Source organism: Microtus ochrogaster, unplaced genomic scaffold (genome assembly GCF_000317375.1).
Source record: "Microtus ochrogaster isolate Prairie Vole_2 unplaced genomic scaffold, MicOch1.0 UNK73, whole genome shotgun sequence".
Classification (NCBI taxonomy): Eukaryota; Metazoa; Chordata; class Mammalia; order Rodentia; family Cricetidae; genus Microtus; species Microtus ochrogaster.
Genome location: NW_004949171.1, coordinates 60749 through 75082, shown reverse-complemented (window position 1 = coordinate 75082; position 14334 = coordinate 60749). Strand labels below are relative to the sequence as shown.

At 35.7% G+C, this 14334-nt stretch overlaps 2 protein-coding genes across 2 annotated transcripts; one reads left to right on the top strand and one right to left on the bottom strand.

Moving 5' to 3' along the window:
• Positions 1-607: 607 nt before the first annotated feature.
• LOC101988982 (olfactory receptor 51A4-like) lies at positions 608-1561 on the top strand. Its single transcript, XM_005370140.1, has one exon. It carries the CDS (start codon positions 608-610, stop codon positions 1559-1561), a length of 954 nt encoding a protein of 317 aa, XP_005370197.1.
• Positions 1562-3984: 2423 nt separating this feature from the next.
• On the bottom strand, positions 3985-4926 carry LOC101988703 (olfactory receptor 51E1-like). The gene has a single exon (XM_005370139.1). The coding sequence runs from the start codon at positions 4924-4926 to the stop codon at positions 3985-3987; it is 942 nt and encodes a 313-aa protein (XP_005370196.1).
• Between the last annotated feature and the right edge of the window lie 9408 nt (positions 4927-14334).

The window sequence follows — 14334 nt, the reverse complement described above, 5'->3', positions numbered from 1 at the left end:
TTCTAGAAGAAAATATCAAATGACATAGAAGGTCACTGGAAGAATGAGAGTCAGCAAATGAAGTTGGTCAATGACAATGGTATTATGATAGTTATTAAATTAACCCTGCATTTTATTTATTCAGAAGAAATATCAGAAAAAATGTTCATGTTACTAGAGACTGGAGTGTTGCCAAGTATGATGCTGGTATGTGGGAAGGTACAAGGATTATTTTGAGAACTCTGATAAGTTTAGTGCAAATGAAGCAGACAGAAACATAAATATATAACATCAAATTGTGATTTTGAGAGTACTTTGATATTACCATTGAGAGACACAATAAATTATGCCCTTAATTTTCATTTATACTTAATCATTGTATTAGATTGAGGGTGCTAAGTCAAGGGAATCATATTATTTCCTACATGTAATAGCAGTTATCATTTTTCCAAGCTGCAGACAGTTCTTCAGATAGGTTTGGAAACCTGACTTTTTTCATATAAATATGTCAGAATTAGTGTTGACTCAAAAGAACATTATGAATTATGTCTTATCTTAAAATCTACCATTTTTGTCTTTACAGTAGAAACCTTTGGAAGCTGGCATAGGCTGGATAAGGGATCTCTTCATGGAGAATACAAACAGTAGCTGGTTCCAACCCACTACCCTTCTTCTTACAGGCATCCCTGGACTAGAAGATGTGCAGATATGGTTCTCTATCCCCCTATGTGTCATGTACCTAATTGCCCTTCTAGGAAACTGCACCATCCTCTTTGTTATCAAAACCACCTCCATCCTGCATGAGCCTCAGTACATCTTCCTGTCTATGTTGGCAGCTACAGACATGGGTCTGTCAGTATCAACTCTGCCTACAGTATTGAATGTCTTCCTCCTGGATCACAGAGAAATCGAGTTCCACTCTTGCTTGACACAGATGTTCTTCATTCATACCTTCTCTTCCATGGAATCAGCCATCCTACTGGCCATGGCTTTTGACCGTTTCTTTGCTATTCGTAATCCATTACACTATACTGTGGTTTTAACATCCCCTCGGATTATCAGAATGGGACTTGCAGCTGTTGTTAGGGGTGTGATGTTAATGATACCCTTGCCCATTCTGCTCAAAAGGTTGCCATTTTGTAAGGGTGTCATCCTATCCCATTGCTACTGCTACCATCCTGATATCATGAAGCTGGCCTGCGGTCCTGTCAGGGTCAATATCATCTATGGATTGTCTCTAGTCATCTGTTCCTTTGCAGCTGATTCTGTATTTATTGTCATCTCTTATGTCTTGATTTTAAAAACAGTGTTGGATATTGCCTCAGGTGATGGTCAACTAAAGGCGCTCAACACCTGTGTCTCCCACATCTTCACCGTCTTTATATTTTATGTACCACTCATTGTCCTGGCTCTAATTCACAGGTTTGGTACATTTACATCTCCGCTGCTCCATGTCACCATGGCCAATCTCTTCCTCTTCTTGACTCCAGTTCTGAATCCCTTGGTATATAGCTTAAAAACCAAACAGATAAGGTATGCAGTGTGTAAAGTATTCAAAACTAGAGGAAACTTGCTCAAATAGTTGCATATGGCTGTAGAGAAAGAGACGCCTCACTTCTCTCCCTGTCATCTGCCTGCTTCTCAGGAACATACTTTTATTTCAAGGTATAATAATGTGAGAACTGAGATATTCTTGTCTTCTAAGAAACACATGAACTATACAAAATTTGAAGGGGTATGAAAACCAAGTAAATGCTATTCATCGTTTAAAAACAAATGCAAACTTAGCTAACATAATGGGGGAAATGTCAGTTTTTGATTTTTAATGTATTTTTAAACTTTAATATAAAACATTGAAAATAAAATTGTTCTTTTAAATTTTGAATTATCGTTGTAAAGAATGAAAGTCAGCAGCATATCCGGAGATGTGGGAGTAGGACAGAATATTATACTTGGAAGAAGTAGAGTATAATTATAGAAGTTCTTCTGGGGAAGCATGACAAAGGTCAGTAAAAACAGTGGACCCCTGAATGTACATCAACTTTTACATTTATTTGTGTAATTAATAAATAAACTTGATTTATATGGTGAACCTACTAAGATTGCTATTCCAAGCCATTGTAGTACTTTGCTTCAGATGGACAATGCTCTCGCTCTGATAGCACTCTTGCAACACAGTTATTCTGATGATATTTTAAGAAATAATTCCATGTACATAATTTAAAATTATCTAGTGCTTGGCTATTGTTAGAGTTTTGTATTTGATATCTAGTATAGAGGGTATTTCTTTTGCTACTTTTTTCTGTTATATTTTTGTAAATATTTTTTTTCCTTTTTATTTTTCTCTCCACACCATGCACATGATCAGAGAATATAAGGAAAACTCAACCAAAATAGTCTCTCCATCATGTAATGAGGCATTAAAATTCTGATACCTGATATATGTTTCCCAATAGCAAGTGGGTACTTTTCCAGTGAATATTAGTTGAGTGTCCTTTGATTTAACTAAATTCTGATATTATCTACTGAGAGAGCATCAGGCACAAATAATTAAGGGCTAAATCGTGTATGACTATTCCAATGTAGGGGTCACTGGGCGAACAATGAAATTCTAATCATTGGAATTTTGATTGAACTCTTAGCAGTTACAGAAGTCTAACTACTGTTAGTTCAATTATTAAATTACAATTAAATACTTTATAAAGGAAAGGAAAAACTATACTACCAATCATAAATAGAAGCAGGCAAAAAATGTCTTGAATTATAGCTCTGTTCTGAGAACATAAGATTATTTGGTAAGATGAGAGTATGAAAGAAATAGCAGGCAGGTTGGAATATAGAGAGCTTCACATATACATTTGGTTAAACTTGTACAAACAAACAGACATTGTGTTACTAATTTGGAAATAAAGATATAACACAATCATATTTGTTTAAAAACACGTTTAAGAACACAAAATGCCAGTTTAAACTCCAGATAAGGTTAGATATTTGGAATTCAACTCCACATTACATAAAGAGAAGCATCTAGAATGCTTAAATTAGTGAAGTTGATATTGAGATGTAGAAAAGTGAAAGCATTTAAGATGAATTCAGGAGATATGAGTGAATGATATTAATGAAGACGAAATTTAAGAGATATGTAGAGATCACTCTGGAAACAAAAATAGAGTCATTGTGTGCAGAGGGAATATGGGGATTTGAGAGGAAGATGCATTTGAAAAAGTTCATAAATTTCACTTTGGTTTTCATGGATTTGAAGGCTATAGTTACAAAGAATATATTCATGGGTGCACACCCATCTGAAGATCAAAAGCAAGCCTCTTAAAATGATTATACAGGTGTTCTGTAACTATGAACTAAATCAAAGATACAAAACTAGTTAGCAATGGTGTGGTCTATAGAAAAGCAGAACATTTTTTTCTTCTAAAGGATGTGAATGAATGATAGTATGTTTTGGGAAATAGATGCAAAATAATTCTCTAATTGTCTGCTATGACCTACATCCATAGGAGGGGCAGTCAAAATGGTCTAGGAAACGCATATAAACCTTTGTTCATATGGAGATAGTGCAAGAAAGAAGGGGGATATTTTAGCATGTACAGAAGGAAAGAGAACAAAGCAGATAGCAAAAGAATAGGACTGAATATTTAATGGTTTTTGATTTTTAAAGTTCTTTAATTATAACTCTCATTTCATCTATAAAAATAAAGTGATCTTATCCATGGATAGATGCTAACATAAAATATCCAGCAAAGAAACATTCTTTTTTTTTACTGTTTAGTTTATGAAGTCTATCAAATCACACCCTACAAAATATAGGAGAAAATACAATTTTAGAGTATTTAAATACAACATCCTCATTCATAAAAGCTATACCTCACTTTCATATCTATATACACACTTTAGGTGTAAAAATACAACAAAATAAACAGTATGTTAACTGTGAAATTGAGAATTGTACATTCCTTCACTGAAGCTATCTACATTAACTTTTCAAATTGATCATCTTATCTGAATCTTCCAAGACTTTCTTAGTGCAGAACGTATCTGCTTGGTCTTCAGGCTATATACAATTGGGTTGAGCATCGGTGGCATAAAGAGGTAGATATTTCCCAGGACTGCATGTGCTATTGGAGAACTCTTGTGACTGATGCGATGCATTACTGTTATTGCCAGCAAAGGGCCATAGTAAATAAAGACAATAAATATATGAGACAAACAAGTGTTTAGTGCCTTCATCTGACCTTCTCTAGAAGCAATCCCCATGACTGCATGGAATATCAGAGTATAAGAAATGGCTATGAGCAGAAAGTCTACCCCAAAGGAAAATATAACCAAAACAAGTCCATAGAAAATATTGATTTTGACTTGGCCACAAGCTAGTTTCATGACATTTGGGTGAATACAGTAGGAATAAGACAACATCTGCCCCTTGCAGAATGGGAGCCTCTTGAGCAGAATAGGTAAAGGAGTCATAAGTACTACACCCCTCAGAAAGGCTGCCAGTCCCATCTTGGTGACACGCGAGTTGGTAAGTATTGTGGTGTATTGCAAGGGGTGACTGATGGCCACAAAGCGGTCAAAAGCCATAGCCAACAGGATTCCTGAGCCCATGGAGGAAGATGTATGGATGAAAAACAGCTGAGCAAGGCAACTATCAAATGCAATTTCATACAGGTCAAAGATAAAGACTTTTAACACTGAAAAAAGTGTGGAAACAGACAAGACAATGTCAGCTCCAGCCAACATAGACAAAAAATGGTACTGGGGCTCCTGCAGACTCCGTTCTGTCCTCACTAAGTAAATTACAGTACAGTTTCCTGCCATTGTGGTTATGTACATCAGGCTTAGGAGTGGTCCTAGCCACAGGTGGGCGCCAACCAGCCCTCTGAGACCAGTTAGAATGAAGAGAGAAGGTTGAAATGTGGTATTGAATTCAGACATGGGTGACTGTGAGAATCACTGTGCAAACAGTTTCTTCAACATTGAAACCTAGAAAAAAGCAAAAGTTAGACATCAAAGTCAGGAATTTGAATTTAGGAAGTTCCAATGAGCATTTGTGAAGGACAGTCTAAGGATGAAGAGCTTATTGGTGGTAAGATGAACTTAACAGTTATACCAAGGAACAAATGTTCTCCTAAAGACTACCTTGAGGATAAACAATCCTTTTTATTACTAATCTCCATGTAGAAATGACCCAGTTAAGATGTCAATAAAAATGAATAGTACATTTGGTGTTCAGCCCATTCCCAAACTAGCTAGAGCCAAGAGCTTAGGATGAGAACAATGAGACAGCAAATACAAGTAGAAGTACTTTTAAAAAGAATTGCTTCAAAGTCTTAACAGATAACAAACGAACATGGGCTGGAGTAATGGCTCAGTGGGCAAAAGAAGCTGCTGTGCTCACATAAGGACCTGATTACAAATACCCAGATCCATGCAAAAAGCAAAGCACGGTGACAGGTTTCAGTAGCCTGAGCATTTTGGCAGAGAGAAGCAGGTAAATGGCACTTACTGGCTACAAGCCATCGTCAGGTTTAGAGAGAGACCTTGCCTCATGGGAATTTGGTGGAGAGTAATAAAGCTGGACATATAACACCATCCTCGATATTCTCTGTGTGTATAGTGCATGAATATACATGTTCATGGCTACATATACAATTATAAAAACAGAAAAAGTTACCCTGGATAGCAGAGTACCCAGTACTTCTCTCTCTCTCTCTCTCTCTCTCTCTCTCTCTCTCTCTCTCTCTCTTTCTCTCTCTCACAAACACACACACACACACACACACACAATCACACACACAGGTGTGTGTGAACACATATTTGTGTCTTGAGATACAATCATTTTTCTAATGTATTCAACCAATGCTGAAATGTAACTCTGTTGACTATTTCATTTTTGACCTATTGTTTGACTCTTCTCTTAATTAATCAAGTTCTTTTTACACAGCTTAAATTATTTACATTCTAAAATATAGACAAAAATTCCTTCATCATAGACCTGAATTCACATTCTAAAAGCATGTTGTTATTATTCATTAAATGTTATATAAATATATTTAAATGCATCAGAATATATATACCTATAATAATTAATACAGTAATTTAATTATTTTAGTGTACATATATACTATTTTTGTTTATTTTGAATTTTTATTTGTTTATGTTTTGCTTTTTTTACTTATTCGAGACAAGGTTTCTCTGTGTAATAGACATAGCTGTCCTGGAACTAGTTCTTGTAGACCAGGCTGGCCTTGAATTCATAGAGATCTGTTTGCCTCTGCCTTCTGGGTGCTGGGATTAGAGGCATGTACCACTACCCCCAGAAATTTTGATTTTTATATAAAAATATATGTTACTTGATTGATCTTGACCTTCTACTTTTTTAACTAAATAACAAATGAACAGAACTTAAGAAAGAAACAGCACTGAATCAACTAATCAGTGCACATTTAGGCTCACAGAGACTGAAGCAGCAAGCACTGGGCTTGCATGGGTCCACGCGGGTCATCTGAGTATATGTTGTGGTTGTTAGCTTGGTGTTTTTGTGGAACTCCCAACAGTGTGAGTAGGAGCGCCTCTGACTCTTTGGTCTGCTCCTAGGACTCTTTTCTTCCTGCTGGGTTGCCTTGTCCAGCATTAGTGTGAGGGCTTTTACCTAGTCTTATTATATTTTGCTTTGTAATTCTTGGTTGTGTCTTGGATGCCTGCACTTTTTTAAAGGGAGACAGAGGGGACTGAATCTAGGCGAGAGAAGAGACAGGGATGGGGTATAGGGGGTGAGGACGTAGGAGATTGGGGTTGGAATTAAGAGAGTAGGAGGAGAAACTGGGATTAGAAGGTATTTTATGAGAGAAAAATCTATTTTCCACTAAAAAAAACATCTGGGAAGAAGGAGAAAAGGTGAAGAAATTTAGGAATAATCCAGGAAATTTTAATAAGAAAAAGTAATTTTATGACGTTATTTAAAAAACTCCACAGTTTTACCTAGTTTCTATTACTCAAAAATATTGACCTGGATAAATAAAATATATAACTTCAAATAAACTAAATATATTTTAAAATAATATTATAGAAGATGAAATATTAAGAAAATCATCTACATGAAAATTTTTGTCTCCATTTTAATCTCTTCTTTAACTGCAGATAAATGTTGATTTTCCCTTCACATTTTCAATACATGAAAATCAATTAAACATAGACTAAAGTGTCCATTCATCTAAAGAGTAAGTTCTACCCTTTTCTACAACAAAGGAAAAGAAAGTGGGTAAGAGATAAAAGCAACTGTCCAATACTCACGGCACAATTCCAATTAACACATAAGCTTTTTGTTTCACAGAACCACAGAGTTCCAAAGTTCAGTCAGGAATACACAAAACTGTGGAAAACAAGAAGAGAAAATGGAGTCAGGGCTGAAGTACTTAAAATTCTGTCCCTTAAAGATGACTACAAGTGATGTGGCTTTCATTTCCATTCTTCTGTCTACTTATCTAGACCCATTTAGAATGGAAAGAGGGAGGTTGATGTCTCTTCTTTAGGGATATTAAAGAAACGATGTAGAAGAAATATCATAAAAATGGCAGTCTAAAGCCAACTTCCCTAAGGATCACTTTCTAATTAACTGCTGTCTTTTAGAATCCATTTATTCATTAATTCAGTAGTTAATTACATATTTCATGAACAAACCCTTCAGAGGCACTTTTCTATGGTTTAGGGTACACCTATAAAACATTTTTTGTTTGCAATGTAATTCATATTAATTTTAAAACATGCCATTACATATAACTGTATAGTCATATTGACTTTTTTGAGAAAAAAAAAATTACATTTATTTATGTGGGAGGTAGGAGGAAGCTACACCTGACATAGTGCATGGCTGGAACTTAGAAGACAACCTTTTGGAACTGTTTTCTCCCACTCATTAGGTCCCAGGATCAAACAGCTTGTGAGACATGCTTCTGTAGTTACTGAGATACCTTGACAGTCCATTATTTGTAAAATTCCACATCTCTATGAATACCAAAATTTATGGTAAACAGCATTTGCATATTCCATTGTGTTGGGTATTTTAGTAACTTGCTCATGTTCCCACAAATCTTTTCACATCATATCAACATTTTTAAAGGTGAACCAAACAACCTATTCTCAACTTTATCATAAAAGATTTCAAAATCTTTGAAGAAAAAATTACACTTAAGAAAAATTTAAACACTGTATAACCATTTACATAGGCAAGAATGCTTTTACTAGGCACATGTGATTATTGTCTTAAAGCATACTAGAGTTGATGATGTGAATACAAGTGTGTGGTTGAGAATGAAAACAGAAACCATAAAAGTTATAAGGAACCTACAGAGAGAATAGAAATCCAGACAAATGGGTGAGAAACCAAAGGCCAGAAGACTGATCTCTGGTGTATGTGGAAGAGAATATCTGAAAGACATCTCAACTGAGAGGGAGAGAGAGGCTCAAGGGAGGAGGGAGATGCTGAAATGGTATGGTGATGAAACACATACTTTTCAAAGACAATATTATAACAAACTTTTCAGTTACCAAAGATTTTAAAATGAAGTCAGTGATGTGACCTCATTTTCATTTTTATAAATCCATTCTTTGTGGTCTTTAGAAAATGACTCAGGAGGGGGAAATTAGATGAAAAGACATACATTTTAAGCTTATTTTAATCTCCCAAGGAAGAACCAGGAATAGGGTATGTTTTCTTACGTTACTAAGAGTGAAAGATCTCAACCTGTTTTTTGAATAGTTTCAGTGTGGCTTTTTTAAATCATTGGTACAACATAAAATTCTCATAATGTGTCTAATGATTTTATCTAGTAATGTGTAAGCCATTTCCTGTATGAGCATATAAATATTGCTCAGAATAGATTCAGACCAATACAGCAATGCTATGCCTTAACGTGAAGGAGCTCTTCAGTGTAAAGAGAAAAATTCTTACCATTACATTTATATTACATTTTCTTATTGCCTATTCTCCATCCATATGCTAGCTAGAATTCCATGCACTCCATTATTTAAGTTTACCTCAGTGACTACGGCTGATGGTGTTGATTGAGGCTGGCACTGCAGTTCTGTCTGAACGGACAGTGCAGCATTTATCGCTTTGTGTGATGTTCCCAAAGGTATTACACGCAACCTTTCTCTTCCTTGTTCTCTCTTTCTTTCTCTTTTCACTTACCACTCATTCATTAACGAAATATGCATATGAACACACACACCTACTTTTTCCATCAGTTTTCAGAATAAATGGGGGTATATGATATGAGTCAGTTAAGAGTTATCAACAGGATCATCAAATAAAACAAACTGATTATCTTCTGAGACTACTGAATCAAGAGAAAGCAAGCATTTATATCAAAAGACTAATTTTATCAATAATGATAGCAAAGAAAACAGTCAAGGTTAAAATAGATATTATCTCTAGACATGAGTCATGAAAAATAAATAACAATTTTTAATCATTAATTGGGTTCAAACAAGCTATCAATTATTTGCTAGATACAATATATCTGTAGTTCATGAGAATAACAAGGAATATGGGGAGAAAACTATAAGCTTAGAAATATCCTCAAGTATGTGATTTTTCTAATGTGACTTTTCAGTTGAAATCAAGATAGTGGCATAAGTCTATTTACATAGATCATTGGAGCAGATTAATCAGTTAATGTACAAACAGAGATATGTAGCTTCCTTTCTGAAGAATGGCATCAAGATAAGCTCTTCGGACTGGAGAGGGAGAGGGAGAGGAGTGTGGGAGGAGGAGAGGAGTGGGAGGAGGGGGAGAGAAATGGGAGGCTGGGAGGAGGCAGAAATTTTTTTCAGTAATAAAAAAAAAAGGAAAATAAGCAACAGCCAAACAAACAGTCAAGCCAAATAGGCCCACAAATGCACATGTGATTTGATACAGTTTTCTTACTTGGAGACTATCTGTTCTAGAAATAAAGGCATCATTGATTAAGTAAAAAAAAAAAAAATACACGGCTTTGTGGGAGCCTCGGCAGTTTGGATGCTCACCTTACTAGACCTGGATGGAGGTGGGCGGTCCTTGGACTTCCCACAGGGCATGGAACCCTGATTGCTCTTTGGGCTGATGAGGGAGGGGGACTTGATTGGGGGAGGGGGAGGGAAATGGGAGGCGGTGGTGGGGAAGAGACAGAAATCTTTAATAAATAAATAAATAATAAAAAATTGAAAATAGAAAAAATAAAGATAACTGGATGCAGAAAGACATGATAGCTTAGATGATGAAGATGCTTCCTTCAGAGTCTGAAGGTGTGGTTTCTACTATTGAGACCCAAATGCTGAAAGGAAAAAAGCAAGTTCTGCATGTTATTCTCTGACCTCCACATACATAGAATAAATAATTAAATAAACTTAATAATTTACAAAATAAAGCAGAATGGTCAAATCTAATCTTTGTACCAAATCTTGCTGATAAAACATAATATTCTTGTAGAAAAAAGAAGAATGTTAATTTAACACCAAGAGATAACACCCAAGTCTTAATTGTAAACAAAAAACAAAAACAAAACTTTTATTTTATTTTATAAAATATTATAAATAATTTGAGTAATTTTGTTTTTGATAAAGATAGTTAATAAAATGAACATAATCGTGCACTAAAAAATTCCTTTAAATTACATAAACTACATTCAATAATAAAAATATTCAATAATGAAAATGAGTGGAACATTTTCAATAAAAATAATACCTGGAAATATTTCTTTAGCTTTATTATTTTATTTTAATGAATTTGCTTTCTTTTTATTAATTACATTAGTTCCATGACAATTTCATACTTTCCAATAGATTGAAGCCCCAAATATCAGAATTAAATTCATTTTTCTGCTTTCTTTTTCTAATTTCTTATGAAGAACTACATCTAAAAACACCAATAACCTCACACTTTGAACTACATTAGTTTCAGAACTGTTCATTTGTCTTGTTTTACAGTGGTACTGGTAATCTATCCAGTGGTGTGGGAGGTCCTTCTGTATATGTGTTGCTTTTTTTGGTTAATGAATAAAGCAACTGTTTTGGACTTGGCAGGGTAGAATAGAGGTAGGTGGGGAAAACTAAACAAAATGCTGGGAGGAAGAAGTCAGAGTTAGGAGACACTATGGAGCTGCCAGAGGGGAAAGATGTGAGTTGCCAGCTGGAAACTTGATGGTAGGCCACAAGTCTCGTGGTAAAATCTAAAATAATAAATAGGTTACCAAAGATATGAGAACTTGCTAACAAAACGCTTAAGTGATTGGCCAAAGAGTGTTTTAAATAATATAGAGTCTGTGTGATTATTTTTGGGAGTCTGTGCAGCCAGGAAGTGAACAAGCGGCCTTCCAACAACAATCCAGTGCCGTGGCCATTCTTAGTAAGATCTATACCCACAAGGGATTCCTAGCCTATTACTGATAGTTAAGAAATTTGGAACCCAACCCCTCATACGGATCACTTTGTCCAGCCTTAATACATGGGAGGTGTTTAGTCTTACTGCAACTTTATATGCCATGCTTTCTTTATATCTATGGGAGGCTTGTCCTTTCCTAAGCAGAAATGGAAGAGGGGTGGATTGGTGGCGGTGGGGCACAGAGGTGAGGTGGAGGAGGGACTGGGAGGAGAGGAAGGAGAGAAAACTGTGGTTGGGATGTAAAATAAATTAATTAAAAATGCGAACTGTGAAATTTCTCAACCTTGCTTATTATTCTAGAGTACACTAATTCCTAGAGTTTCTTTAAAAAGAGTCAATTAAATATATTTAAATGAATTTTTGTGACATTTATATAAATTATTGTATATTATATTCAATATAAAATTGAGGAGATTTTGTTCTTTTCTTATTATTGATTTTTATTGAGCTCTACATTTTTTCTCTGATGCCCTCCATGCCTCTCCCCTCTCTGCCTCAATCCTCCTCCAAGGTCCCCATGCTCCCAATTTACTCAGGAGATCTTGCCTTTTTCTACTTCCAATGTAGATTAGATCTATGTAAATCTCTCTTAGTGTCCTCATTGTTGTCTAAGTTCTCTGGGATTGTGGTTTGTAGGCTGGTTTTCTTTGCTTTATGTTTAAAAACCATTTATGAGTGAGTACATGTGATAATTGTTTTTCTGTGTTTGGGTTACCTCACTCAAAATAATATTTTCTAGCTTCATTTTTCTGCAAAATTCAAAATGTCATTATTTTTTCTTCTGTGTAGTACTCCATTGTGTAAATATACCACATTTACCTTTTCCATTCTTTGGTAGAGGGGCAAGCAGTATTTAGGTTCTTTCCAGGTTCTGGCTATGACAAGCAATGCTGCTATGAACATAGTTGAGCACATGGCCTTGTGGCACGATTGAGCATCCTTTGGATACATACACAAAAGTGGTACTACTGGGTCTTGAGGAATGTTGTTTCCTAATTTTCTGAGAAATTGCCACACTGACATCCAAAGGGGCTGTACCAGCTTGCATTCCCACCAGCAATGCAAGAGTGTTCCCTTTTCCCCACAACCTTTCCAGCATAAGTTGTCTTCAGTGTTATAAAGCCAGTCACACTGAACCTTATAGAAGAGAAAGTGGGAAGTACATTTGAACACATTGGCACAGGAGACCACTTCCTAAGTATAACCTCAGCAGCACCGACACTGAGAGAAACAATAAATGTTTCATGAAACTGAAAAGCTTCGGTAAAGAAAAAACACAGTCAACAAAATAAAACAACAGCCTACAGAATGGGAAAAGATCTTCACTAACCCCACATCAGACAGAGGTCTGATCTCCAAAATATACAAAGAACTCAAGAAATCGTTCATCAAAAGAACATATAATCCAATAAAAAATGGAGAACAGACCTAAACAGAGAACTCTGAACAGAGAATTCTAAAATGGCTGAAAGACACTTAAGGAAATGTTCAACATTTTTAGTCATTAGAGAAATGCAAATCAAAACAATTCTGAGATTCCATCTTACACCTGTAAGAATGGCCAAGATCAAAGAGATTTCTTTTTATTGTTTAAGAATATGGACTTACATAGGATCCAGGTTTGTTTCTTAGCACCCATGTTGTGCCTCACAAACATCTGTATCTCCAATTTCAGGGAATTAGATGCCCTCTTCTGGCTACTGTGGAATCCAGAAACTCATATAGTGTACATATGTAAATGCAGGCAAACGCTCATCATAAAATGAAAACAAGTGCTTCTTTTTAAAATAGTTACTAATACAATACATAATGATATTTTAAAAATATTCATTAATTTTTAATTATCATAGATGTATAAAGATGATATAAAATTTCAAAGGATATTTAAGAAATAGGGTTCTTAAAAGCACTTTAATAAATGCTAGCATATGCTTGCTAAATCAGATACAAAGTAAGTATTCCCTCAACACAAATATCCTCTAAGACGTTCGTTCCCATGCATGGTCTCTGTCAAGAAACATTTTAAGTGATGTTAATTTTCCAAAAGTATCGAAATATAAGATTTCCTAAAACACATGAATTTAAAGACCAATAAATACATCAAAGTATCTGCTGTATATCTTGAAAAAAATCTAGTATTACGTTGTTATGAAAGTAAATGAAATGATTCTGCTATACTCGTGGATCTGTGCCTAGGCTAAATGTTGTCAGAGAGGCTTCACCCAGCAACTGGTGGTGGAAACAGATGCGAAGACTTCCAGCAAACACTAGGCAGAGCTCAGGGAGCCCTGTGGAAGAAGAAGATTTATAGAAACCAATGGGTTCAAGGACATCACAAGAAAACCCACAGAATCAACTCATCTGAGTTCTTAGGGTCTCACAGAGACTAAACTGACTACCAGGGAGCCTGCATGGGAATGACCCAGGCAGTCTGCATATAATACAGTTGTGCAACTTGACCTTCTTGTGAGATTCCTGACAGTGGGAGCAGGGCTGTCTTTGACTCTACTGCCTGCTTTTGGAACCCTTTCTTCCTATTTGACTGCTTTGTCCTTCCTTAATAGGAGAGAAGATGCCTAGTCTTATCGCACTTTGATATACATGATGGATTATGTCTACAGGAGTCCTGTTCTTTTATGAAGAGAAACAGGGGAGGAGGAGTAGATGAGGTGGAGGGACTGACTAAAGGAGGGATTGGGAAGAGAAGGAGGAGAGGAAACTGTAGATGGGATGTAAGAACAAAAAACTAAGTTTAAGTAAGTCATTGAGTCTCTCAGCTAAATTCTATTTTATTTTCTTAAGAAATACATGGGGCCTGATTTCAAGCTATAGAGAAACCCTGTCTCAAAAGAAGAAGGAGGAGGAAGAGGAGGAGGAAAAGGAGGAGGAGGAGGAGGAGGAGGAGGAGGAGAGAGAGAGAGAGA

What these genes read in the sequence shown, in the direction of transcription:
- LOC101988982 (XM_005370140.1), top strand. Translation starts at nt 608, where the DNA reads ATGGAGAATACAAACAGTAGCTGGTTCCAACCCACTACCCTTCTTCTT.
- LOC101988703 (XM_005370139.1), bottom strand. Translation starts at nt 4,926, where the DNA reads ATGTCTGAATTCAATACCACATTTCAACCTTCTCTCTTCATTCTAACT.